Source organism: Branchiostoma floridae, chromosome 4, assembly GCF_000003815.2.
Source record: "Branchiostoma floridae strain S238N-H82 chromosome 4, Bfl_VNyyK, whole genome shotgun sequence".
Classification (NCBI taxonomy): domain Eukaryota; kingdom Metazoa; phylum Chordata; class Leptocardii; order Amphioxiformes; family Branchiostomatidae; genus Branchiostoma; species Branchiostoma floridae.
In genome coordinates, this window is record NC_049982.1 from 22,866,734 (window position 1) to 22,894,526 (window position 27,793).

General features: G+C 40.5%; 1 protein-coding gene across 4 annotated transcripts in view; it reads left to right on the plus strand.

Annotated features, from left to right (window-relative positions):
- The window catches only part of LOC118413858 (RRP12-like protein), a 31,797-nt gene that overhangs the window by 1,066 nt on the left and 2,938 nt on the right, over nt 1–27,793 (plus strand). Inside the window, exons 2-30 of one of the 4 annotated variants that reach the window (XM_035817442.1) lie at nt 1,048–1,265; nt 1,732–1,815; nt 3,103–3,179; nt 3,719–3,824; nt 4,649–4,765; nt 5,195–5,333; nt 5,840–5,967; nt 6,425–6,517; nt 7,031–7,122; nt 7,627–7,738; nt 8,681–8,781; nt 9,201–9,279; nt 9,823–10,001; nt 10,362–10,486; nt 10,935–11,050; nt 11,285–11,396; nt 11,766–11,914; nt 14,026–14,187; nt 14,677–14,835; nt 16,358–16,438; nt 16,902–17,013; nt 17,576–17,683; nt 19,279–19,388; nt 20,194–20,241; nt 20,835–20,926; nt 21,300–21,464; nt 22,512–22,693; nt 23,794–23,931; nt 24,960–25,091. In XM_035817442.1, the coding sequence (XP_035673335.1) occupies nt 1,048–1,265; nt 1,732–1,815; nt 3,103–3,179; nt 3,719–3,824; nt 4,649–4,765; nt 5,195–5,333; nt 5,840–5,967; nt 6,425–6,517; nt 7,031–7,122; nt 7,627–7,738; nt 8,681–8,781; nt 9,201–9,279; nt 9,823–10,001; nt 10,362–10,486; nt 10,935–11,050; nt 11,285–11,396; nt 11,766–11,914; nt 14,026–14,187; nt 14,677–14,835; nt 16,358–16,438; nt 16,902–17,013; nt 17,576–17,683; nt 19,279–19,388; nt 20,194–20,241; nt 20,835–20,926; nt 21,300–21,464; nt 22,512–22,693; nt 23,794–23,931; nt 24,960–25,091 (3,516 nt within the window). Of the gene's footprint in view, nt 1–1,047; nt 1,266–1,731; nt 1,816–3,102; nt 3,180–3,718; nt 3,825–4,276; nt 4,281–4,648; nt 4,766–5,194; nt 5,334–5,839; nt 5,968–6,424; nt 6,518–7,030; nt 7,123–7,626; nt 7,739–8,680; nt 8,782–9,200; nt 9,280–9,822; nt 10,002–10,361; nt 10,487–10,934; nt 11,051–11,284; nt 11,397–11,765; nt 11,915–14,025; nt 14,188–14,676; nt 14,836–16,357; nt 16,439–16,901; nt 17,014–17,575; nt 17,684–19,278; nt 19,437–20,187; nt 20,242–20,834; nt 20,927–21,299; nt 21,465–22,511; nt 22,694–23,793; nt 23,932–24,959; nt 25,092–27,793 lie in introns of all 4 variants that reach the window. The other 3 variants (XM_035817441.1, XM_035817440.1, XM_035817439.1) reach the window with 3 other exon arrangements.

Below are 27,793 nucleotides of genomic sequence, written 5' to 3' on the forward strand. Positions count from 1 at the left end.
CTTTTCGTCAAGATTATACATGGTTATAGCTTTGACCTCCACCCCGACATTTTTTTGACCATTTCAAGCTCGGAAGGCACGAGACGTTACAAAATAAGTCCGGCGAAATTTCAAAATCTTGACTGTCTGAAGCGCCATTTCCTGCATGTTGAGGACAAATTTTGCTGGCGGAGGAAGCTAAATTAAATGACATCAAAGTTTTATTAGAGAGAAAAGTTTTTTTGGGCGACGATCCACGCACCCGACATATTTTCGCCATGTTGTCGTGTCAGCGCCAAAGGCGCAAGCCGGCGCATCGCAAGGGAGGTCCGGAGAAACCTCATTTTCTGCATTCGATTTTGTATATTTTGTGCTTGAAACTAAGCTACATTAGACACTGAGATCTCTATGAGTGAAAGGGTTTTTGAGGGCGACGCTTCCGCGACATATTTTTACTACCAGTGCCGAAGGCCGGGGGACCGGAAAATTTTGAAATCTGGACCCTCTGAAACGCCATTTCCCGCATAATTTTTCAGGGACTCTGTCTGGCATTTGACTTATTGACTTGTTACGAAGAATTTCTTGGTAACGTTTAACGGTGAATTCGGGATAACAAATAACGATTAACGTTGAATTAAAACGACCAGTAACGCTTCACGAAGAATATACCGGTAACGATTAACGGTGAATTAGAGCGGGTCGGTAACGATTAACAGTGAATTAAAATGGCTCGTAACGCTTAACGGAAAAAGGCATGCAGACCCTCAATATAATGCAGCCCTCCATATACCCAACACTCACAATAAGAGCTCACAGTAAATTATGAGGTATTAGAAATGACTATAGTGAAGGATCCTATGATTTGAGCCCTTGGCTCCTCAAATTTGAATCCTATGATTTGGAACAAGGTTGTCCTTTTCCCCTGGTTTTCCTTCAACTGTTTAAAGCTTGGGGGCTTTCACCTTTGACCTGGTGCATGCAGAGTTCAAACCATGAATCAGTTTATACTGTTTATCTATATGAGGCCATTATATCAAATATAAACTTCCTCATGTCTGTTTTCTACAGGAAAGGGCGACCTTACAGAGTCAGCCCTGCGGAGACATGACCAGGCTGTGGAGGATGGGGAGGGGGATGTGGCGATGGGGGAGGGGGATGTGCAGAGTGTGGGGGGAGGCACCCTGGCCAGCTTCAGGACCGGCTTCAGTGCCTGGTCGGACTGTACCAACACCACCTTCAACAAGGTGGAGCGCTACTGGCAGTCCAACTCAGCACAGGCACAGGAGGTATGTATGGGCTAGGTTGTATGGCTGTTTGAGTGGAACACCTTTGGAGACAATTTAGCATCATCATTAGACTGATGTGTCACAGTCCTTCTGTAAGTGCTTTTCTCCAACATTTCTTCAATTTCTTCCAATCTCTTGATGATACCCAAGGTCTTTCAATGATTTCTTGATCATCTCAATGATCTCTCAATCTTCTTATTCTTCTGTACTGCCTAGCCTCTTTGCAGAGATTATCGGCAGATATCATTCAGGGATCCCCAAGGTCTTTGGGTAGTCTGTCAATGTTCATTAACTGTTAAGTCATTTCAATGATTTTTGGTCACTCTGCTAAAATCATCCTCCAATAGAAATGCAACATATAAGAAAGGGTTGGTATGTATGACTATGATAGTACACTGGGCAGCTTGCATTATGATGTTCCTTTTTTGTTGACTGACAGCTGTCCGTTGCACTTTTTTTCACCCAGGTGTGTGCCGTTTTGGCAGCAGTGACAGAAGTCATCAAGTCACAGGGAGGAAAGGAGACAGAGACCGAGTACTTTGCAGCTCTTGTAAGAAATTTTCTTAAGTCTTGTACACACTCTGTAATTCCTTTTATTCATTATTCTCATTCAATGAAACAAAAAGTAGACCTTCTGTTAAAAGACTAGCAAATTGTTGCCCACAGTATAATCAAAATTTAATACTGTATACTACAACTACAACTGTAACTGTTTTTCTTTTGGAACCTTTTCTTCATTTCTGTTTGCCCTTTTCCTATGCCAGTTTCAAATTATTATTGTGCTGTAATGTCTAAGGCAGTGTCAGTTTGCCAACTGAATGCATTTCATATTTCTACCTCATTCTACAGAACTGTAGCAGCAAATTTCTTAGCTTAACATTTCAATGTTTTCTCCTTTATTGCTGGATTTTTGCCTTGTTTCCTTAATACCTTATTGAACTTAATAATGCATAGTTTGCATCTGCATTTGAACTTTAATTTGAGCCATTTGCATTATCTGTTTTAAGGTCACTGCTGTATATTTTTGTTCTCCCAACTTTCAGACCTGCAATGGTTTTATTTCATAAGGTTGGGTTGCAATATACAGCTAGAGCAAGGCCTGTTCTGTTTAATCACTGTGCACCCACTCTTTTGTTGTGCATCAGTTTTGCAGCAAAACTACACTGTGTTCCTTAAGTTGCTTTCTTTCTTTAGACTTAGTGTTACTTACATACATGTATGTATATAGTATTGTTTATTTATCAACAGTGCAGTTAAAATTATACGTCATACATCTACATGTTGTGTATATTTAGGCAGCAATTTATTTATGGTAAAGCCCTTATTGATTATTATCTGAGCAATAAGTCGAAACTTCTCAAAAGTTTGAACGGATGAAGTTGATATTTTGATTGAGTATACATATCAGAGGTACTGAATATGTAGAAAGCACAAAAACACACTTGGGACTAGTCTAATTATACATAGTTAATAAATAGTATTATAATGTATAGCTATGTATAACCACACATAACTATCATTATTGGTATTCGACATAATTATACATAACTCTTGTGATCTTAGTACAAGATTATGATTAGCCCTTGTTACCATTCTTCAATGCACATGACTTAATCATAGTATTCATATTTCATACACAATGTTTTTGTCCTTTATACATCATTTGTATCAGTATTCTATGGCACACTCTACTAGTATATACTTAATGCAGAAATGGATAGAATGACATATTTACACATTTAACTCTATTGAGTGCGAAATGATTAGACTTGCAGTTGGTCATAATCAGTGTCAGTGAATGATGCAGTTTGTGTTTTAAATTAATGTTTGTCTGTAGATGACAGCTCTGGAGACTGTTGAAGGGGATGAGTCTTTATCTGCTGTGACATATCTCCTGGCTCTGGTCATGAAGAAGTAAGTGGACCAGTTTACTGTAGTTGTGAGCAAAATTACTAAGGAACTGGTAGACATACCAATCACTTAGAATCTGCTATCAGCTTAGAGAAGAACCAAGATATAAAGTTGTGCCGTCAAGGACCAAAATTATCAACTTAGTATTGTCTTTTGAGATGTTCAAAAGTTTTTTTTCCAAAGAAATATCAATGAGTGGAACTCATTGCCACTAATTGTAGTAGGGGCAAACTCCATAGATAGCTTTAAGTTTAAACAATACTTACACTGTTAACAGCGATATGTGTAAACGTAAGGCTAGGCGTGACAGGTCGCTCAGTGTAATAAACCTTAACAAAGCCTAGGAAACAAAGCTGATGTGTTACGCCTAAGGGCAGTTATACTGGCTATATAGAATGATACAGAACCTGTAAAGATACTTGTGTCTTAAGTCTCTGTGGTCATGGATTTTTTAACCTGTTTTACTAACAGAGTCCATGGGGCCACTTTTACCTTTACCATACCTAGATCTTTACATGGTCCTGTTATATTATTTCTCCAAGGGTACCCAGTGCAGTGCTGCAGAGCAGGTTCTCTGACATCAGTAAGTCTCTGATGAACATCCTGGCAGCCAACATCAACACAACAACACACTCCATACTCAGATGGGTTAGTACTCTTTTTACATGCTGTTATACACAACAACACACTCCATACTCAGATGGGTTAGTACTCTTTTTACATGCTGTTAAAGTGTTATACACAATAACACACTCCATACTCAGATGGGTAAGTATTCTTTTTACATGCTGTTATACACAATAACACACTCCATACTCAGATGGGTTAGTACTCTTTTAACATGCTGTTATACACAATAACACACTCCATACTAAGATGGGTTAGTACTCTTTTTACATGCTGTTATACACAACAACACACTCCATACTCAGATGGGTTAGTACTCTTTTTACATGCTGTTATACACAACAACACACTCCATACTCAGATGGGTTAGTACTCTTTTTACATGCTGTTATACACAACAACGCACTCCATGCTCAGATGGGTTAGTACTCTTTTTACATGCTGTTATACACAACAACACACTCCATACTCAGATGGGTTAGTACTCTTTTTACATGCTGTTATACACAACAACGCACTCCATGCTCAGATGGGTTAGTGCTCTTTTTACATGAGGTTATACACAACAAAGCACTCCATACTCAGATGGGTTAGTACTCTTTTTACATAATTATTGTCAAAGTCTTTATTAAAGATGTATTTGTTTGTGTTGCAGAAAAATATTAGATAAGTGAAAAATTCTATTGTTGCATGTCAATAACTGTTTGATTTCTGAATTTCTACTTGTTTCTCTACTATGATTCTTGTACAGGTCCTTAGGTACAAAAAAGCAATGTATACATAGACTATGGTTTGACGTCCTATTAAGTTTACAGAGATGTGTTCTACATGTATTCACTATGCAGACGGTGGTGTGTTTGGGTGTGGTGCTTCGTCAGCAGGAGGCAGTGGTCTGGAGCGATGCCTCCACCCTCCAGCTCTACCATGGACTCCTCAACTTCACCAGTAGTGACAGGCCCAGGGTAAGGAACACATACTAGCAGTGTGTCATTAAAAAGGCCTTTACTAAGAAAATCAATGTTGTAGGCATTTAGAAAGCATTAAGTATTGTTGGAGAACCATTCGAGAATGTTTTCTTTACTCAGAATAAGGTGTAATTTGAAAAATTTTAAGAAAGACAACTTGTAAGAATGATAAATATAGCCTAGAGGCATCAGGGTGAAAAGGTGAAAAAATTTGAAAAAATTTTGTCCCCTGCTATTGATCCATCCAAAAAAGGTTTAATGTTTAACTTGCTGGTAATGAAAGGCTTTTGTTACTTATTTATTTACTTTCTTCATGTCTACTGTGTCAATATGTAGCTTATTTTTTTATTTACCAATGTTTGTCTTGTCTATTTCCTTGAATAAGAAAGTATTAAGAAAGAAAACTATTTTCCGTCCCACCCTAAGGTGAGGAAAGCAGCGCAGCACGCTGTGTGTAGCATCCTGCGGGGAAGCCCCTTCATGACACGAGAGAACGCCCCGGCTCACCACCCTGCCGCCTCCGCCACCGCCAAGTTCTGTATCCAACAGATGGAGGAGTGTGGAGGTTTGTACTGCCTGTATAAATGTACACTGTCTGTATATGCATATGAAGCTGGTATAAGCACCCATTATCTGCATAAGTAGTATAATATAAGTGGCCCATGGTCTGTATCTGAGTGAAGTTATATAGGCCAGTGTAACCATCCATTCCCTATGTCTGAATGAATTTGTATATCCTGGTATAACTGCCAATTTTCTGTATCTGAGTGAATTTTTAGCCATTCTAAGCACTTGTCTGCATGGGACGGACTTTGTTTAGTCCTAGTATAGCCATCCATTTTCTGTATCTGAGTGAATACTATAAATGCTCTTTATCTGTATCTGAGTAAATTTGTAGCCAGTACTGAGTATGTAAGTTAGTAATAGGGTATATGCAAGGTATGATATAGAAAAATGACCAAAACAGACTTTGTTGTAATATTTTGATCAGCCAGGCTCAACAATTATACTCTCCTGTAAGTTTGTGAACTTAATCACGTGTTCCTTATTCTCATCTGTCACCTGTCCTAGGAGGAGGGGAGGCCAAACAGACCATGTACATCCTGGGTCTTCAGGAGAACATCCTTCCCATCATGCCTCTGGCCACCATCAAGTCCATCTGTGAGACCATCCTCAAGGTCATGACTTTGGGCAATGTGGTCAGTAATCATTCAACGTTGAAATTTCAATACTAGCAACTAGATAAGTTTAGATTTGTGAATCTCACTCTCATCATCAGTCACTGACGAAAGACAGTAGATGCTATCTGAAACGTCTGTCTGTTTAAAAAGCTTATTCAGTTGCCTGAGTAACATTTGTATTGATTATTTCATGACCTAAATGTTGAACCTCCATTGACATACATACAACACTGGGGTTGTGTTGGAATAAATAGACTTCATTTATATCAAAGTGCAAAATTGTCTGTTAAACATAGTTTTTTGTTTTGCCTGCAGACATTTACATGTGATTGTCCCAGTTGTATGGAAAGGTACCACTAAAGTAGCAAGTTACAAATTGTAAGATTTCATATAGCAGTTGAAGAAAGCTTCACTTATAAATTACAACAGTTACTGTTATAAAGTATTAACATTGTGTGTTTCCACCTGTCTGTAGCTGGTGACATCTGTGTCCATGAAGACTTTACATGCCTTCTTCAGAGCACGGCCCAAACACCTGTCTCCAGAACTCAACGCACAGATCATCTCGGTAAGTTCTGTTGCAAGCGAACACCACTACAACACTAGGAATGCTGGGTGAATAGTCATGTTTGTGCACCCAAGGTTTGACAGTGATTGCACCACAGCACTAATTTTTGTAGGGTTAGTTGGTTGTATACATGTGTATATTATAAAGGTTCTGTGATAATTGTAAACTATTAGTACTAAATTCTAAAATAAATATAGGGTCAGAAAAAATTGTAAAACCTTTGAGCCATATAGAGTTAGGGCTTGAAACTGTGTTGGCAGGTTTTTGTGACAATACATTTTTCATGTTGTGCACCCAAGTTCCTGAGTTTGCACTTGGATTTTTAGGTTCACCTGCACCTTTTGCCCAAAATGAATTTCAGGCCAAACACAGTATGCCTTTTTCCTCCTTATCTTTTGCTTAGTGTTGTGTAACAAAGAACACCATTTTCCTCCTGACCTACCAACCTGATGCCATAATTCCCTGTACTTTGAAGTTGAACTTACTGAAGTGTCCCCTTTTGCACCCATGCAGGCTCTGTTTGACTACCAGCCAGGTTTGAATGATGCCCAGCCTACACAAGCATGGCTAACTCTGATGCAGGAGGCTCATGTCAATCTAGCTGGGTAGGTCTATACATTTGTTATAGACTTGACTGACCATTTGTATGCTATGATATTGAAATGTTATTCAATGCCACCTACCTGAACCTGGACCTAATTATCAGTGAAAACTTGTGAATGAGCAATACTCAAAACAACGGTTTATTTCGCTGCAAAGGATTCTGAAGTCCACTGGCATTTTAGAATTCTATCATCATGTAAATAACTCCAATTGCCTCTGTTTTAGACCAATATTGACAGTAATAACTTTGTAATAATGACTATCAACTCTCCTTCACTCTTGTTATTTTCTTGGACTGGTAATCCCCAAAGCATGTGAACACCTGCTTGTGTAATCTGTTCATTTTCTAATTGGTCCCAAATCCGGTCCACTGATTTTTTCAGGTCCGGGTTTTTTGGACGAGTCCAACAAGAAAAATGGTTTTGAGATCAGTACTACCCACCTCTAGTCTACTGTTTTTTTTTTACTCACAATACGCACAAAATGCCATTTCCTCATGTTTCCAGTGTGAATGCCCAGCTGTGCCTGTCCCACCTGCCCCGGATGTTCCATGCCTCCATGGAGTGCCTGCTGTCAGAGAAACCAGCGGTCGTCTCCTCAGCCGCAGACACCATGAAGGTACGCAGTCTCAGAACTCGCCCAGGGTTGGACAAGTCCACTAGCCCTATTGTCCCGGACAAGTGAAAGTGCTGTTCGGGCAAGTGCATGACCTACCCCACTTGCCCAATTGGGCAAGTAAGATTTTTCCATTGAGTGAGATTTTATACTTGTTACCTTCTACAGTCATGACGTCAAGAAATGGTCAACATTGAAAAATAAACTTAAAAGTTTAAGGCAATAATAAGAATTCCATTGCTGGAAGTGACAATGCATATAAAAGTGACCGTCATTTGAATTTTGGGCAAGTGAAAAGTTGGTTCGGGCAGGTAAATTTTTTATGTGCTTGCCCGATAGGACAAGTGAATTTTAGAAAACTTGTCCAAATAGCAATTACTAACAAGCAACTGGATATGATTTTGAAAATGATCAGATGTTTCAGATAACATCCATTACATGTCAAATATCTAAAGATCTAAGGGCTACTTACATTATATAATATCTTATTACCTAGATGTCTGACTTTCATTGACGAGTCTTATAACTCATTTCACAGACGAACAAAAAAATATCAGCCAATGTACCAAAACATTGGACAATTTATCTCCCATTGCACGCAGAAAAGGACAAACCATTCAAATAGTTTTATGTAGAAATAGATTTAGAATAACTAGTATTTCACATTTGATTTGTTTGTCTTTAATTCTCCTTGTATGCCATTGTTTTGCTTTGCTTGCAATTATCCCTTGGGCATAGATTTTAAGAAAGATACACTATAGTGTTGTGGAGCATAGTATGTTAAAGCTGTGAATCAATGCTAATAATAGACAATCTAAATGCTTCAAAATTTGTTTAGGTATAGGTATTATGACATAGTACAAGCTAGTATTTGACACTTAGTGAATGTGTGCATCACTAAGATGTTACTGTATACATCTAAACTGTTAGTGTCCTACTACACAGAACCTGTTGAAGAGCTGTGTGGAACCTACTGCAGACAGAATAGCTCTGACTGTCAGCAATGCACCATCAGCGTCTCAGACTCCAGTACACAAGATATTTGGGTGAGCACCTGCATCATTCAGTCACCGACCTAGGCGTCCAACTGACTTCAGCTTTTAATTTTCTCAATTTGACACTTAGTTCTGGACAGAGTATCTCTAAAATGCTGTTTTCTGACTTTTTAGTGTATCTATCTTAATTTTCTGTGGCACTGTGGATGACCTGCAAAGAATGTCATAATGCTAATAAAATCGAATTCTTTTTTAAATATTGTTGAAATTTTTGTCTGTCTGGAGTAAAAAGAAATGACCAGGAATGGAAAGATGAATGCTGGAGAAAGCCTCGCACTGTCATAACCATAATTGTACAATACAGATTTATATCATGTATCAGTAAAATAGTTCTTTTTCAAGATAGTAAAACTTGATTTGTCAGTGAATAATGAAGTTTTTGCTGTTGTCTCATCCAACTGTACATTCAGCTGTGTGGAGGCTGGGTTGCAGTACAGATACCATGCAGCATGGGGGAAGGTTATACAAGTACTGGCAGTTTTCTTTGAGGTACTGTATGGCAACATTTTGAATTATGAAGATTTTTTTACATGTGCTAGATAGCTGTTTGACAACTGCTTTTTGATTGAGTAGCTGTTGTCGTTTTGTAGCACCTGTTGGAGTGTGCTCAACTTACAAGGTCAAGCTAATAGTTCATGATCAATATCAAGCACCATAATTGCCTCCTAGCAATGTCTGAGAGAACTGAATGACCCCTGAAGCATAATATTGAATGTAAGACCTCTGTTGCACATGTTTTGCCACATGTTGCACATTATTTTCCCCACGGGGCTAAGTACAGGTCATAACAAAAATGATGGTAAATACAAAGTAAACTAGCTAACAACCTAATGCAGAAGTGCCTCCTAGCAGTTTCTGAGAGAATTGAAGCACAGGAACATTATATCTAAAAAATCATGCCTCTGTACCTGAAGGTGTTAGGAAAGCATTGCCATGCACAGCCTGATGCAGTAATGCCTCCCAGCAGTTTCTGAGAGAATTGCAGGATCTCTGAAGTACATGTTATACTCAATCACACCTCTGTACCTGAAGGTGCTGGGAAAGCGTTGCCACAGCCTGATGCAGAAGTGCCTGGCATCGCTAGCAGACCTCCGGAGCAGCCACAAGTTCCCCCACACCCAGGAGGTGGACAGGGCCGTGGGTGCTGCGCTGCGGGCGATGGGACCCAGGGTCGTCCTGCAGGCCGTACCACTGCAGATTAAAGGGGACGAGTAAGCAACACTTTTGTTGTCTAAGGTGTTAGTGAATCAAACCAACACAACAATCTCTTCATTATGTCCACAAGACACAATGTATTATGCAAATTTGGATATCATTTGCATAGTAGAAAATGAGTACCTGGAAGGTGTACAGTCATGGAACTCTAGATACACCTACCAACTAAAGATATTGCCTGTCTCTGTTATAATCAGTATTGTGGAAAACATAATTTGTAAAGGTATCGTGTCTGTTAAACTTTGTAATCTTCCCTCTGGAAGTTAAATACTCTGACACCAATTAATGCAACACACTTGGACGAGGTGTTTTTCTGAGTTGTTGCTAACTGATGTTGTTACTATAATTGATGTTAGGTCTGATGATATCAACTTCCCCCGGAGTTGGCTCCTCCCCGTGATCAGAGACCACGTCAGGGACACAGAACTGGGCTACTTTGTCAAGTACTTCCTGCCTCTAGCTGCACAGCTCAGAACAAGGGGTGAGGAAATGTCAGGCATTATTTACTTCTGGAAATGCAGAGAGAATTGTGGCATTTATTCCTTATTTCTCCTGACAAAACAGATTATAGTAGATTTATGTCATTGATTTACTAGAAGCACTCATACAGAAGCTTTTAGTAAGCGAGAATGAATCAATATCATCATTCACTGGATTTAAAAAGAGTGCATTTCACCCTCCCCCAGCAGCAAAATTTGTGTGAAATCTTTTCAATATTTTATAAAAAAAAGACTTATTGATGTCTCTGTATCTCAAGATTATGAAGCAGTGTTATGTCTTGCTTAAGTTCAATGTTAAGCACACCATTCATTTGTCGCAAAAGACCCTTGTTGTATCAATCAATGTACAGTTTGAGAAGAATTGGGAGACAAATCAGACCAAGTGGCATGTCTGAGTTCATGTTGAGTGTTTGTGTTGTTCACCCCCAGCCTTGGAGCTGCAGCAGGAAGGGAAGTCAGTGCTGTCCAAGGCTTACGACACGTTACAGCACCAGATCTGGTCAGCACTGCCTGGCTTCTGTACAAGACCAACTGATCTGGCACAGGTAACAAGAATTGTTGTTATGACTCCATGGAATTCGTACTAGTGGGATTGCTCAACTTTAACGTAGAATGTTATCTACGTAAAGTGTAATTGGCGCCCAAATTTAGCTTGAAGTAAAACAACTGTAAACTGCAAACTAACGTGTAACCACTGTCTATGCAATTGTGGCATTGAACATCATTGGTATCCCCCCATGCAAGCCCCACTGAGCCATTATTTCTCCTTTTGTCCCCAGTCTTTCAAAGGAATCGCTCGTATCTTGGGGTCAGCCATCACCGACAGACCTGACCTAAGGAACATGGTTCTGCTGGCTCTACGTACACTGCTTTCCAAAAGCACAGACTCAGGTAAAGAGCTTGTCTCCGACATAAAGTATTTTGCATTTTGCTCCATCCTCAACAAATAAATGTGAATAAGATTAAATGAAACAAAATAGAATAAAAATACAGTGATTCACAAATTAAACCAGAGCATGTGCTAGTGACCACCTGTCTGTAAGGACTGCCTGTCCCTAGTGGCCAATATTTGGTGACCATCATTTTCCTTATTGACCCAAGAATTAACATTGTCAATCATCTATAGTGGCCACCTATCTACCATGAGGCCATTTTCTTCATGTCCCTTGGATGATCACTGTAGGCAGGTTTGTCTGTATATAGTTTGTTGCTTTGATCAATCAAATTTGTAAATGACAACTTTGTCTTGCTTGTACACAGAGGAGAATAAGAAGGAGTTGGGAAGGTTTGCTAAGAACTACCTGCCCATCCTGTTCAACATCTACACCACGGAACCAAAGGAGGGGGATCCTACAGTTCTACCTGTGTTAGCAACTGTCAAGAGTTATCTCACTGTAGCACCAAGTCAGGTGGGGAACAGTTAGTAAAGCTTTAGTCCCCAAACACAGGTGGCAAGGTTGCCTTGTGTTGTTTACAGTGAAACCTGTCTATAGGGGTCACTCAAGGGACTGACCAAATTTGGCCCCTATGGCCAGGTGGCCCCTATAGGCAGTAGAGCCAAAAAGGTACATTTCACCACAAGCAATAAGTGACAGGGCATTCAGCTTCCATTGAGATACTGAGTATTTATTGACAATATTATTAAGGTTATACATTTAAACTAAATATGAGTTTAAAACAAACAGTTTAATCAAATAGATTTGTATTACTACTACTGCTACAGCACTGTAGCTGCTCCCTTATGTCAATCATGACATTAGAAGACAGTGTACTATTATATTAAATTTAGACATTAACACTAATCTGAGTCCGACCGACACCTGCTCCGAAATCAGCCGCTAGTTGACGGGGGGACTTGCCGTTCTCGGAACCAACGTCAATGCGTGTCCCTCGGGAGTCGAAGCCTTCGACATCGTATTTCTGAGTCAAAACTGACAGACATTTGCTTGGTTCTCTTGTCTGAACACGAAGTCAGCGCCGCCATTTTCCTTTGTTTCTCGATCGGACTTTTCTGAGCTTGCGTCACAGCGCCCGTCTCCGGCAACTTTGCCAATCGAATAGACAAATCGTGTAAATTCCGCTAGTTGCCGGCAAAAATTAGACGTTCAATCACTGCTGATAACAAGTTCATAATCATTTCTAAACATCAAAACGCCACAAAAACTTTCACTTGTTCAGGAAGGCTTGGCTTGACTTGTCTGCATGCGCCATTATGCCAAGGTGGTCACGTCGAAATAAAACTGTCTCTACGTAGGCTTATTTCTTTGACAAAAATCCAACTTCGTCTAGTTCTTACATAAATAACGTTGATTTAATTGCTTCTTATCGTTTTTATACCATAATCACCGTATTTTGTGCTATTGTTGTTGCCACATTTTACCTTGGCAAAAATGGAGTCGTCCACTGACCCCTATTGACCTTGTTTATTTTCTGAGACGGCGCCATCTTGGAAAATTTACGCAAAATTATACAATTCCGATATTTTTGGCCCGCGGAATAGGAAAATTAGACCATCGCACATGGATTTCAAGAGCCTATAACATCAGATACATGAACGGACGGTCTACTTGTAAAATCTGTCCATATATTCTTTCAGTCTGCACAGAAATGACGATGTAGAGAAGGGTAGAGTGCAAAGAGTCTGAGACGAGAAAAACTCCAACAACACTTTGGTGGAAAAACTTCGCATAAAATCACATAATTTTGTAAAATGTTTCTTTATTCAATGTTTCCTTCGTAAATCGTCCAAGTTGAGTCTACATTTTGCTTATGTAGTGCAGAAATTGAAAAAAAGGGAACCCCGCGTGGGTTTAGCGCGGCGTAACACGGCCGGCCAGTCGCGCCGGTGACCGCTATCGGCAGAGTTGGCATAGCGGCCGGACTGAAAATCGGCTGGCCGCGACCGCATTCGACAGGTGACCGCTATAGACTATTTCTTAATGCTTACGTCAATGGGAAAAATCCAAGGGACAGACAAAAAGTGACCGCAATGGCCAGGTGGCCCCTATACTCAGGTGACCCCTAAGGCAGGTTTCACTGTACTTAGAATATGAAGTTTCTGGGTTCGAATCCCTAGCAGGCCTCAATGTTCCCCTTGGGAATGGTATTTTACACCTATTTCAACACTCGAATTACAGTAGTTGAAAATGTGCACCTACATGCGTATGTAGCTTCGTTTATGAACATCCTCTCGGCCGGGTGGGTCGTAAGCTGGCAGTCCTGTGTTTGAGGGGAAACACACCTTGATCCAACCACACTTATTTGTAAACTTATAAAACTTGTAAGATTTGTATAATAATTAATATATTGTTTTTCTAGTCATGGCCAGGTTTGTTTTCTTAGTCATTATATATGCAGAACGGTTTAATCAGATTAGATAAGAAATTTCTTTTTTCACTTACTCACTCTATCCAGTTTAGCGTCCGTTGTTCCCTGTCTTGCAAAGGTTGGATGTTGCGGGATGTTGTTCAGGTCTGATTGCTGATCTAAATCTAAAAAAAAACTGTCTGTGTCCCCCCAGCTGGTACATGAGCTGCATGACAAGGCCACCCAGAAGATGGAGGCCCCCGACACCACCGTGTACGCTAAGAATGGCGTCAGGAGCCTGATGGCCGCCCTGGTGCCGTATGTGGACCAGACCAGGCTGGCAAACACCTACCAGATCACTGCACCACTCTTACAGGTGTGTGCAATGGAAGAAAAGACTGTACCTTTTTCTCTAAACTCATTATGAAATCTTTAATTCTTGACAGATTTTTAGAGGGAAACTGCTACACTTTTTAAACTGCCAACTGAAGGAATCCGCTCAGGGAACCAATGAAATCTTGTGTACATTTGTATATGTTGGCTTTATGTCAATGGGAATATGTGATAATACATGACATTGATGGCTAGAGATGGCTACACGACATTTATTCCAATTTAAAAAATAGGAAAGATCAAATTTAGTAAATCAAAAGAGTGATGACTTCTTGTCGGAGGGAAAATAAGGATTTTGTTGTATTTTAAGTTTTCATCAGAACAATTTTGCTCTCAGTAGCAGCACAAAAAAGCATATTCAGTGTGTCATGAATTAGCGATGTAGAGATTAAGCCATGTTGATTGATTGCAATGATGCCACTGCAAAAGTTTGGATAATTACAGTAGCTGTGTGTATTGCATTAATCTGCAGAGCAAGGACATCACGGTACAGAAGCGAGCTTATCGCCTGTTAGAGGAGCTGGTGTCCTGTACCTCCGAGTCATGCCAGGAGTTTGTGGAGAGCCACCTGGAGCAGCTGCAGACACAGCTGCTGGGGACCCTCTCTGCCTCCAAGTCACCTGCCAGGGCTGTACGTACACCTGTTCATGTCATAGCTGGGCTATGATGGATATAGAAGACAACATGGTGTATTCCTTGGTGTGCAGAGAACTGTTATGTGTAATCCAGGCAGTGTAAGAAATACTTTTCTGAGCCAGGTTGCACAGTGTGCAACCTGGGGCAAAAACTAAGTTGCACAACTGAATTTCAAGTTGCACCACCAAAAATTCACCAATTTCTGAAAAAAGGGTACAAGTGTACATAACCTTTTACTATCATATCTCGCTCAAAATCTAAGTTGCACCCTGTGCAACCTGAGTTTAGAAGTAAGTTGCACCAAGCAAAAAGTGGTTGCAATGTGCAAGTGTGCAAGTGGTATTTTGCACGCTGTAATCTATGGTATCCCAAAGGTTTCCATTTGTGTTACATTGTTTTCCATGGAAAAAATTGAACGAGGTTTGCATGTATACTGTTCAAAATTCGAAGACCAGATTATGACATTGAATCTGATGATCTTAACATTTTTGCATTGCCGCGCCAGCGGCAATGCCTTATGCCAGCTTTCTTCCATGGTTGGATCAATGGACGGACCTTTTAACCCAGCCCTTCCAAAGCCCCTTCCAAAGGCCCTTCTTTCCTTGCCGAGTTTCATGGCTTAGTTAGACAATGGTACATTCCAGGCGAGTATTAAAACGCTCTTCTAGACGCATGTTACTGTATGTGGTCCAGCGTAATAAATCTACGCTTTAACTTACCATGTTTATATAAAGATATATCACAAATTGCATCAGAAGGAACTTATTTTGTAATGAAAAATAATGCATATTCATTGTGGGTCAAAAAGTTTTACAAAACCTGTTTAATGTGCCAATAATTCATGTGACATAAATTATGATAATGAGGTAAATTTCCAATATCCCCTTTTGCTGCATTTCCTACTGAAGAAGCTAGGTGTCGCTCTCAGCAGTTCAGTCATAAAATACGCGGCAATGCACAGCTTTTCTTAAAAGATTTCTTGTTTTGTTTGAGGACACCAACTTTTCTCAACTCAACTTCTGTTACAGTAGCATTTGCATTGAAATGAGTGTTTTCTTGGGTGGATTACAACATAATTATGGTGTGTAGAAAGCTTACATTGTATAGAAACATCTTTGTAGGAAGTAGAGGTAGAGATGAGAAATCATTCTCTAAGACTTGTATCGATCTTGTTGAGGATCAGATTTCCTGAGAATTACAATAGGAGTTAGGACCCAATACGGCTGCTACACTTTGTTACAGACTACATCCATGCCATAGCAAGTGAATCATAGACATAACCATTACAGTAACTTACCAGAAACAAACCAGTCATAGATAGCAGACTTTGCCTCCTAGAAGGTTAGTGCCCTCTAGCAGGATATCTTGAAACTACAGTGTGAAAACATGACCGTAAACAGGCATGCCCAAAACAGTAAGTCCCTTCCTTATTGGCATAATGACAAATAGGAATATGACATTGTCCTGGGAACATGGTCAGTCAGTAACTTTGATTTGAATGCTATTTTTTGTTACAGCCGAGATTGAAATGTCTGATCCATGTGGTGAAGAGACTACCTTCTGATAGGGAGGACTTTCTGAAGGCGATACTTCCAGAGGTAAGTAGTGGCAGTCTTTGTGTAAAAGTATTCATTCTTTGTAACCTTCCTGCACACATACTTTTTTTCCAATGCATGACGTAGACGTAAACTTTTTGATCACAAAAATGACAGACACTGCTAGCCAAGACATATAGTAAGATTCTTAGCATGAAAGTTCATCTGTGTTGGTAAATGACACTATAGATAAACTAAACTTTAACTAACCATCACTAGTCTCAAGTCTCAGTGTGATATCACATTGCAAGGGGTGGATTTGCAATTTTTTTCAAAATCTGTTGCAGATATTCAAATACAATTTAATCTCTACAATAAAAAATGAGAATTACTTTAGGTCCATTTTCTTTCCAGCCCATTTTTATCCAGTTGTAGAGAATTGTATTTGAATATTGTTTGCCAAGATGCCTAACAATTATAAACATATCTATTGCTTATTGTTTGTTTACTTGTTTGTGTGTTGTAGGTGATCTTGTGTACAAAGGAGGTTGCAGTTCGTGCCAGACTGACGGCCTTCACTCTGCTGGTAGAGATGGGCCAGGCTTGGCTGAGGGGTCGGAGTTCACAGGACAGAAAAGGTAGGACTGAACTAGAGAGGCCATACTTGCCAGAAAATAGCAAAAGGAAAGAAAACAACCTCCAGGGATAAACAAGTCCACTAGCCCTATAGTCCCGGGCAAGTGAAAATGCCAATCGGGCAAGTGCATGTCCTTCCCCACTTGCCCGATCGGACAAGTTAGCTTTTCTCCATTGAGTGAGATTTTGATGTACTTGCTACTTTTCAAAGTCATGACATCAAGCATTGGTTAACATAGAGATTAGAGCCAATAACAAAAATTCCATTGAAGGCCATGAATATACATAGAAAAATGTCATTTAGATTTCGGGCAAGTGAAAAGTTGGTTCGGGCAAGTAAATTTCTTAAGTACTTGCCCGATAGGACAAGTCAATTTTAGAAAACTTGTCTGAGCGTATTTGCCAACTCGCCCAATTAAATTTCCGGTCATTTGGCCCCAAAATGACAGAGTTGATGGTGCATGCATGTGGCGTGTCAGCAGCTGATTGTATTCAATATTTTAAGGTGCAAATGTTGTTTAAATTATCTACTGATGGGCTATACATTTATCCATGTGTTTCCAGATGCCATTGAGGAGTTTCTACAGTTGGTGTTTGCTGGACTGGGCGGGTCGAACCACATGATGAGCGCCACTGTGCTGGCCCTCACCAGACTCATGTACGAGTTTAAAGGTAAAGTTAGCCTCTCATTCCAAGCTAGCCTCCCATTCCAGACTCATGTACGAGTTTAAAGTTAAAGTTAGCATCTCATTCCAGACGTATATACGAGTTTAAAGGTAAAGTTAGCCTCCCATTCCAGACGTATATACATGTAGGAGTTGAAAGGTAAAGTTAGCCTCCCATTGCAGATGTATGTATCATGAGATCTAAAGTTAGCCTCCCATTCCAGACATTCAAGTACAAGTTTAAAGGTAAAGTTAGCTTATCACTTACTAGGAGTAAATTTAGCCTCCCATGCTTTAGGTAATACCTTTTACAGAAAATCTCGATACAGTGTGTGTGTAATAGCTTCTCAGTGAGTTCTATAACAAACATACATCATAATTTTATTTTTTTTTATCTTGATTAAGTCGTAATATTCCTGCTTTTTTCACCAGATTTTACACGAAGATCCACTGACTTTTTTCCCTGTGACTTTGAAGCAACCGTCCCATATCTTAGTTTTTTGCATTGGAGTTCTGTTTTCCAACTGTTTATCACGTTACAAGTACTCCAGTATGAATGTTAAACTGATCTGTGGGCCTCAATACATGTTGTGATCCTGTGGATGAAAGCCTGCAATACCATTATCTTGGGTGGGTGATCACAGACTTAACTGATGCTATCTCGAAAGCATTTAAGCAGACATCCTCCTTACGGTCTGATTCTTCAACTCTAAGGTGATATTATGCCTCTCTCAAGCAGAGCAGCTACTATTCTGAGCACTTTAATAAGATCTACTTTAAAGTGTGAGTATTTGATGTGAGTGTTGTGATCAGATCTAAAGCGGAGGCGGATATATCCTGGACAAAGACAAGAAAGACTGTCAAGCAAATGAACAAAATGATACTATTAGGATGTATTCAGACTGAAATCCTCTTTTCGTCGTCTGATTTATCAGCTAAGGAGTCTAAAAGCTAAAAGGCTAGGTCTGTGATTCATTACTTTGCAGTTAAAAGTTGAGGTTCTTTTGATCATGAATTAAAAGGTTTTGCTGCTTTGGCTTCGGTACTAAAGCATCATTTTTTCTACAAACACCGGCCCCGGTAAAATTTTTCAGCAAGTTGTATTGTGGTCCTGTTCATCAAACCCTGACACTGATTCTAGCCATCAACTACTAATAAGGAGGAGACAAGAATACAAGAAAAACATACATGGAAGAAATGAATACTAGAGATGATAATGATTTTACTTCTTTTGTACACATAATATGCTTGTATGTGTACAGCCTTGCAGTCAATGTATAAAACGTATCTGAATTGTAATCATTTAATTTCTGAAGATACAAATAGCTAGCAAAGGCAACTATGTTTGTTCTAAAATTACATGTTGTATCTAACAATTCCTTAGTTACCAACTATATATTTTACAATGTACTTGAATGTCTAAAGTTGAAACTACAAATATAACTTGAAAGCAATTATTTGTTATGACAATGTACCTGTGCATATTTGTTTCAACATCACTAAGGTTTCTTCAAGTCTTTTGGTATACGTTGATTTTTTTTATACGATAATCATTTGAAAATCCCATTCCTTCGAGACTGACCCAGTCTTGTTTGTGTCCAGATCTGATTTCGGCCAGCCTGCTGGGTCAGCTGGTGGAGAGTATATGTCTGGTGCTATCCTCCAAGGCCAAGGACGTGGTCAAGTCCGCCCTGGGCTTTGTCAAGGTGCTGGTGATGACCACAGACAACATCACACTGGCACAGCATGTGAGACCTCTGGTAAGTCATGACCACAGACAACATCACACTAGCACAGCATGTCAGGCCTCTGGTTAGTTTAATGTCACAATACTCCATAAAGGGGCCCAGCCTGGCAGTTTTGGGGGAATGAAAAGTACGATATAAAACTGACAAAACACAAAAGGGACAAAAAAGATTCAACAGCATACTTTTTGGCATAGAGTTTTCGTTTCTGCAAACAGCCTGACTGGGCACGGGGTAGGAAATGTAACGTAGGCCTAAGTCATGGTCACAGGGTTTGAAATTCAGTTTGGGGGAACAAGTGTACTGGTGCACCTAACCCAAAGAAAGATGTAGGTGCACCAACAGAATGTGTGTAAAACATAAGATACAGTAGAACGTCAGCAAAGGTAGTTTCTCTCTTTCTCTCTCTCTCTCTTAAATAAACTACAACAGAGCATAGCATGTCAGACCTCTGGTAAGTCATGACAACATCACACTGGCACAGCATGTCAGGCCTCTGGTAAGTCATGACCACATCACACTGGCACAGCATGTCAGACCTCTGGTAAGTCATGACCACATCACACTGGCATAGCATGTCAGACCTCTGGTAAGTCATGACAACATCACACTGGCACAGCATGTCAGACCTCTGGTAAGTCATGACAACATCACACTGGCACAGCATTTCAGGCCTCTGGTAAGTCATGACAACATCACACTGGCACAGCATGTCAGACCTCTGGTAAGTCATAACCACATCAAGTCCGCCCTGGGCTTTGTCAAGGTGCTGGTGATGACCACAGACAACATCACACTGGCACAGCATGTGAGACCTCTGGTAAGTCATGACCACAGACAACATCACACTAGCACAGCATGTCAGGCCTCTGGTTAGTTTAATGTCACAATACTCCATAAAGGGGCCCAGCCTGGCAGTTTTGGGGGAATGAAAAGTACGATATAAAACTGACAAAACACAAAAGGGACAAAAAAGATTCAACAGCATACTTTTTGGCATAGAGTTTTCGTTTCTGCAAACAGCCTGACTGGGCACGGGGTAGGAAATGTAACGTAGGCCTAAGTCATGGTCACAGGGTTTGAAATTCAGTTTGGGGGAACAAGTGTACTGGTGCACCTAACCCAAAGAAAGATGTAGGTGCACCAACAGAATGTGTGTAAAACATAAGATACAGTAGAACGTCAGCAAAGGTAGTTTCTCTCTTTCTCTCTCTCTCTCTTAAAAAAACAACAACAGAGGGTCAAGCAAAGAAACAAATTTCTTGCTCCTTTGTTAGCGCTTCACATGAAGCTTTGCTCCCTCAAAGTGACAGGCAGACCAAGCCTGTAAATTGCTCTGAGCATAAAATGTTTGCTGTGGCTTCATGTGGATCTTGTACATATTTCTCAATTGACTGTTTCTTGCTGTTCCAGGTGGAATGTCTGGTGTCGTGGGGAGAGGACTACCAGAGAAAATACAGATTCAAGACCAAGAAAATCTTTGAGAAACTCGTCAAAAAGTTTGGGTATGACTTAACTCAGCTTAATGATTATTCTTTCTAGATTCTTTCAGTGCTCAAAATTGTGTATTGGATTATAATGTTTGGAAAATTGAACTGAAAATTTCTCTTTTAAAACTTATAGTTAGAAAATGCTTTTTAATGCTGACATCAAGCCGAATCCAGCTAGAAGGATGGGTAAGGGGTAGATAGGGTCTGGTGAATCCACGTCAGGATTTGAATAGACCATTACTGCTTGTGTCAATGAGAACCCAAAAAGTTGTCAAATTGCAAAAATGCCTTATAGCCTTAGAGGTGGCCACAGGTTTGATTCTAGTTTCACTGTTTTAATGAAAACTTGCTCATACACCCTCTCCCTCCCCCATCCATGTCCATGTAGGTATGAGATGATAGCTGGCATGGTTCCTGACTCCCATCAGAAGGTGCTAGTGAACATCAGGAAGACTCTGGCCAGGTGTAAGAAGAAGAAACAGCTGAAGGAGGCTGGGGAGCATGAGGAGGATTCCGATGAAGAGGAACTCATGCCTAAAAAGACGCCGCAAAGGTCTGTTTTTTTTCTTTTCATTTTGATGTTGACTCTTTCAGATGATATTACATGTAATCCAGTCCATGGAGGTTGGGTGTAGTGAACAGGATGTGAGAAATTCTTATCCTATTTCTGGATTACTGTAATTCAGAGTTTGATTCATGGTCAAAGCAAGGTGGTTTACAGACTCCTCTGAGGCATTGATCAAAGTTCCAAGGGAGCTTTTCTTACATGTTGTTGATGTTGCTCATGGCAGGTATTTAAAACCATAGAGGATTGTGAATTTAGCATTTATATAGCCTATTATGTAATGACTGACCATTGTAATTCAAGCGACACTTGACATTCAAGCGATCGCTTGTGAGAGCCACGTTTGTGAGATTTGACACCCAGTTCAATATCGACGTCCCCTGCTCTTGGTCCACATCTTGTGGGTGTGCCTCTTGCACTGCTTTAAGGCTACATTAGTATTGTAATAAGCTTTTTACTCTGTATATAATGATATTTGATAATTTTTGTATATAATCAATTCTATGTATAATTGTTTCCGAATTGTATATTCATGTCTACTGACTTTTGATGTCTAATGTTTATTGTTTGCTTTTGGTTTCGTATTGTTTTCTATTATCATTTCAGGTTTGGGAGGACAACTTGTAAAGGTGTTGATACACCTGTTTTGTCCTCCCTTCCACTTGTTTTTGCATGTGGTGAATTCAAATAAAGAAATAAAGAAATAAAGTAATGCCCTCGTAAGCTGAATGTTATCCTGATGATCTCATGGCAAAATTGAAGTTGAAGCCTTGTACAAAATATAAAGCATGTTATGTAATGCCTTGTCTATTGAAAGACGAAAAGGGTTGCTGTCCTTAGGATGTGATACTGAGCTGTGGTCCATTGTTCATTGTGCTTAAGAAAAAGACCTAGGGCATTTTCCATGCTACAATTATTCTCCATATACTAGACAAAACGTCTACGTTTTCTGTCAAGACCATTGTAAAATTAGCTTAATTGAGTTAATAATTGGAGTTGGTTTGATGTTAGTTTTCCCTTTTCCACTGTCACCAGTATTGACGACCTGCTGGAAGAACTTGACTCTGACTTGGAAGAGGAGCTGCTGCGAAGGCTGCCACTGGAAAGAGGGGTCAGAAGGGTGGGCGTGGCCAAGGCGGGGCAGCCTGGTCTCAGGAAGGGCACCAGGAGGAACCTCTGGACTTTCTGGACCCACGGGGCTTCAAAGAGAATCATAGGTAAAGACATAACCTCGGTCTCTAGTGCTGAAGGAGCTTCCCTGTACGCCTGTCCTTAGTACTGAAGGACCTTCCATGTACCCTGTCCTTAGTGCTGAAGGACCTTCCCTGTACCCCTGTCCTTAGAGCTGAAGAATCTTCCATGTACCCTGTCCTTAGTGCTGAAGGACCTTCCCTGTACCCCTGTCCTTAGTACTGAAGAATCTTCCGTGTACCCTGTCCTTAGTGCTGAGGGACCTTCCCTGTACCCCTGTCCTTAGTGCTGAAAAATTTTCCCTGTATCCCTGTCCTTAGTGCTGAAGGACCTTCCGTGTACCCTGTCCTTAGTGCTGAAGGACCTTCCGTGTACCCTGTCCTTAGTGCTGAAGGACCTTCCATGTACCCCTGTCCTTGGTGCTGAAGGGCCTTCCCTGTACCCTGTCCTTAGTGCTGAAGGACCTTCCCTGTACCCCTGTCCTTAGTGCTGAAGGACCTTCCCTGTACCCCTGTCCTTGGTGCTGAAGGACCTTCCCTGTACCCCTGTCCTTAGTGCTGAAGGACCTTCCCTGTACCCCTGTCCTTGGTGCTGAAGGACCTTCCCTGTACCCCTGTCCTTGGTGCTGAAGGACCTTCCCTGTACCCCTGTTCTTAGTGCTGAAGAATCTTCCCTGTACCCCTGTCCTTAATGCTGAAGGATCTTTCCTGTATCCCTGTCCTTAGTACTGAAGAATCTTCCCTGTACCCCTGTCCTTAGTGCTGAAGGATCTTTCCTGTATCCCCGTCTTCAGTGCTGAAGGACCTTCCCTGTTCCCTGTCCTTAGTGCTGAATGGCCTTCCATGTACCCTGTCCCTGGTGCTGAAAGACCTTACCTGTTCCCTGACCTTAGCCTTGAGGAATTTTTCCATTTTTGCCCATAGCTTTGGAAGAAAAAAATCATAGCATTCCTGATTTCAATAAAGTAGTAAAGGTCTGCCATACAAGGAAGACATTCCCATGTATGTATGTTGTTAACTGCATGTACTATTTTCAACTAGCAGGCTATGTCTTTACAGCTCAAAATAGCATTCCAATGTGTCATGAGCAAATATCAACTCTTGTTTATCAACCTTTTCCTTTCCAGCCACTAACCCAGGTGCCAAAGGAGGGAAAGGAAGAGGAGATCCAGGTACAGGGTTCAAGATGGCCGCTGATGGGAGGATGATCATCACAGAGGAGGAGGAAGATGAGGAGGAGCAGGGGAAGAAGAAACAAAAGAGGAGTTAGTACTTTTTAGTAAATATTAAAGGTGTTGTAGGAGGGGTAGATGTTCTTACCTGGTTCTTTGGGAATACCACTTAGATGAGAGTTCATCACAGGGATTTATGTACAAAATACAGACCGACAACAAGAAGACACGTCTGGACGCTTGTGATTCTTGACTCAACTCAAGTTTATTCCAAACGTTTGAACAGTTAAAATGCCGCACCTGTGAACGGGCGCTAATGTAGCTGTTCATTGTGAAACGGCCAAAACTATTTGCAGGTGCAGACATCAAACGACTGCATCTAAGTTAGTCCACCCACAGTCCTAAAAGACAAGAATGGAATGCAATGTCATCTATACTCAGACTTGTTGAAGTTTTATCGAAATTCCACCGTCGAGTTCTGACCAATGTCAAAGGCTCTTAACTTATAGATAAGGATTTGTACAGTTTTCCTACTGCTACACTAACTATAAAAGCAGGTTAACTGGGTTAATTGGCAAGGTACTACAAATGTACATCTGAAGTGACGTGGATGAATGAACACTGATTTTGACGTCTTGCAGAAAAAGAGGTATTACAAGTTTAAGCTACACTGATCAAATCTGTCTGCTCACCCTTAACCATAGTCATTACCATCAGGTCAGGTCTACTCACTCCAATTAGTGGTCTGCCAAATGTTAGGAACGTTCAGGAAATAATTAGGCTGATTCCTAATGAGACAAACTGCCGGCAGGGTAAACCTTTACCAGTGAACTTGAAAAATGAATAGTCAGACAGATTAGTGGTGTTTGTATGGCACAATAGTTAGATCACCGAACTCAGAACTCACAGGTGCCAGGTTCAATACTGGCCATGCTCCTAATTGTTGTGCCCTTAGGAAAGGCTCTTTACACCATGACAACAGACACCCACTGAGCCTCTGGGCTAATCTGTCAAAATGATGCCAAAAATACAGGGATTTATTGTGCCGTAGATGCCAGCATCTGCACATTTGCCACCAAAAAACAATTCATTTTCACTTCTGATATTTTGTTTTGGTACAGAATCTGCAGGTGATGATGATGATGAGATGGAGGACCTGATGGAGGATGTACCAGGGCTGAAGTCAGGCAAGAGGAAACATGGAGACCTGGAGGACTCTGATGAAGAGGACCAGTCTCCCAGGAAATACAAAGGTACAACCTGTTAGAGTAGATCTCCCGCTACTGTTCAGTACACATGCTGACTGAGTACACTTATGCAAGGTCATCCGGGAAGCAGGGACTCAAACTAATCAATACATACCGTTTTGGTTCAGTACACATAATATGTACTACGTGTGATTCTTTCCCTGTGTAAGGAGGGATGCGGAGCAGTTAAGACAATAATGGTGACCATACATATAGATGTACAGTCAAACCTGTCTATAGCGGCCACTCAAGGGACTGGTCAAAATTGGCCACTATAGAGAGGTGGCCACTATAGAGAATATGCTAATTAATTGACCATAAGCAATAAGTTACACATGGTTTTAGTACCCACTGATCTTTATTCACATAATACAGTACTGTACATGTACTGCAATGATTTTACACTATATGTATTAAGAAAACAAAAGCTATAAAAAGTTTTAAATGTTCTACAGTTGATATTGTCTGAAGAGACCGGTATCGTCATATTTCTTTGATCTTTCGTCTTGTATCCTTTGATACTTCGCCGTCCGTGTGTTCCCTCCCGCGTTCACACGTCAGGTTCGCCCATTATGCTAATGTGGTACTCACAAGAAAAGTCTCGTCATTTTAGACTTATCTCTTAATAAATGTAAGAATAAAATCCACCATAGTCTGAAGTTCATATCATTTTGTCTTTGTAACAATTCATTTAGAAAGTTTTTGTGATAAAAATTAACCTAAGCGATAGTGTATTAGAACGTAACTTTAACGCAATTTACCTCTGTAATATTGGTGTCGTCTATTGACCTTATATGACCTCGCTTGTCGGCGGGTATGGGTAGCGCCAGTTTACGAAGTTTTGTTTTGAAAATAAATCAAAGAGGTTTTAAATCCGGCGTAGGGTGACGATACGGCAGCTGTATATGGCCGAACGCGTGCCGAAACATAGATCAGCGGTCCGCGTGGCCGTAATCGGCAGTGTTTTTGTACTAGCGGGACCGGAAATCGAGTGGCCGTGGCCGCGTTGGACAGGTGGCCGCTAAGCCTATTTCTTAATCATTACGAATCCAAGGGACCGACAAAAAGTGGCCACTATGGGCAGGTGGCCGTTATGCAAAGGTGGCCGCTAATACAGGTTTGACTGTAGTAGTGTTACAACTGGAGATACCGGTTAGGGTTGCATAGCTTAACTGGTGTTCAAGTCTAAGATACAGGCCCAGGGTTTCTGGTCCACACTTTTTAGCTCCGGACTTGAACCCTAGGGCAATTTGGCTGAATTTAGGTTTTCTCCCTGGTTTAAGTGGTATTTTGGCTTCCGTTGTTTTCTCATTAATGAATTAAGAAGGAGTTACTGTTGTACTGAATATTGATAGCTGGGCATTAAAAAATTCTGAATATGATTTTTTTTTGTGGGGGGTGGAGGGGACCATATGGACAATGCCATCAAGTTTTCTTGCCATTAACTTTTTTTCTTAGCAAAAATATAGAACTTTGATACATACCACTGCAATGAAACTGTGTTTTCATAATGACCATTATGCATAATGACCAAAGCTACAAATGTACGTCTACACATATGCGTGAGACGACATGCAACAGCTCTCAGTGAGTTAAACTGGTTCAAAGTACATATACACGAAATTGGGCCACCAGTACCTTTTCCTCTTGGACTGGTTCGTCAAGAAACATCATAACAATCCATTCATTTGTAGAATCGATGACAAAACAAAACTTTTTTTACTTAATCAAGCTGATACTCTTTTGAACCCAGTTATGATTGGTCTTGTGTGAGATCTCCACGTAGAAGCTGTATTGAGGTAGTACACACATGTACTTCTCAGCCAGTTAGGTGCTGATGATTGAGAGCTATTCGGTGAAGTGAATTCTGAATGTGTACATCCTGTTCTGTGTTTCATCCACATGTACATTGATCAGTTTTGGGAGGTGAAGGCTACAGTTGTATGCATGTATGAGGCCCAGGGAGCAAAGTCTTTCAAAATCTGTATCTCAGACAGTATACTGTAATTCCTGATTTTTTCACGTCTGTACTTTTATGTTCATGGTTTTTACTGTGACAACGGTAACGTGAACTTATCATTACAGATAACAAATACATGTAATTCACGTACTTTTTTTTATGTGCACCTGCTGCCATTGTGAACATTTAGTTCAGAGAACAAGTTAAATTTTCTCAGACCGTGAAAGTTTGGTACCGAGAAGACAAATGAAAGTGAATTACAGTATCCTTCCCTCCAATCAGTCTGACAACTTCTTAATCGTTAGCAGAGGAAGGAAAACACTGTGTGTGATGAGGCAGTGGTGATCAATGTTAGGAAGAGGGAAAAGGAGCTAAATGAGTGTGTCTAACTGCTTGGTGACGTAAATTGGTAGTACACCAAAGGGTGGGGTGTGTTCAGGTTATCGACTTTCTCTTTTCAACTGGAGTTAATTGTAAACACAGTGACCAATCGGGCAGGAGTAATGAATTTAACAATTTGAGAGAGAGGTGAAAAATGAGGTCATTGAAGAATGTAATGATGATGTCTTCGTACAATTAAGGATTGATTCTAATTGTAGACCGAACTTACCCTCTTGAATCATAAGGAATGAAGGAAAATATTGCAGGCCATCCTTAAATTTAAAAGAGAGTTTTCTTCAGCTGGATGTTATCCTTATTCATTGCCCTATCAGCAATGAAATTCTGACTGATGAAATTCCACATGTCG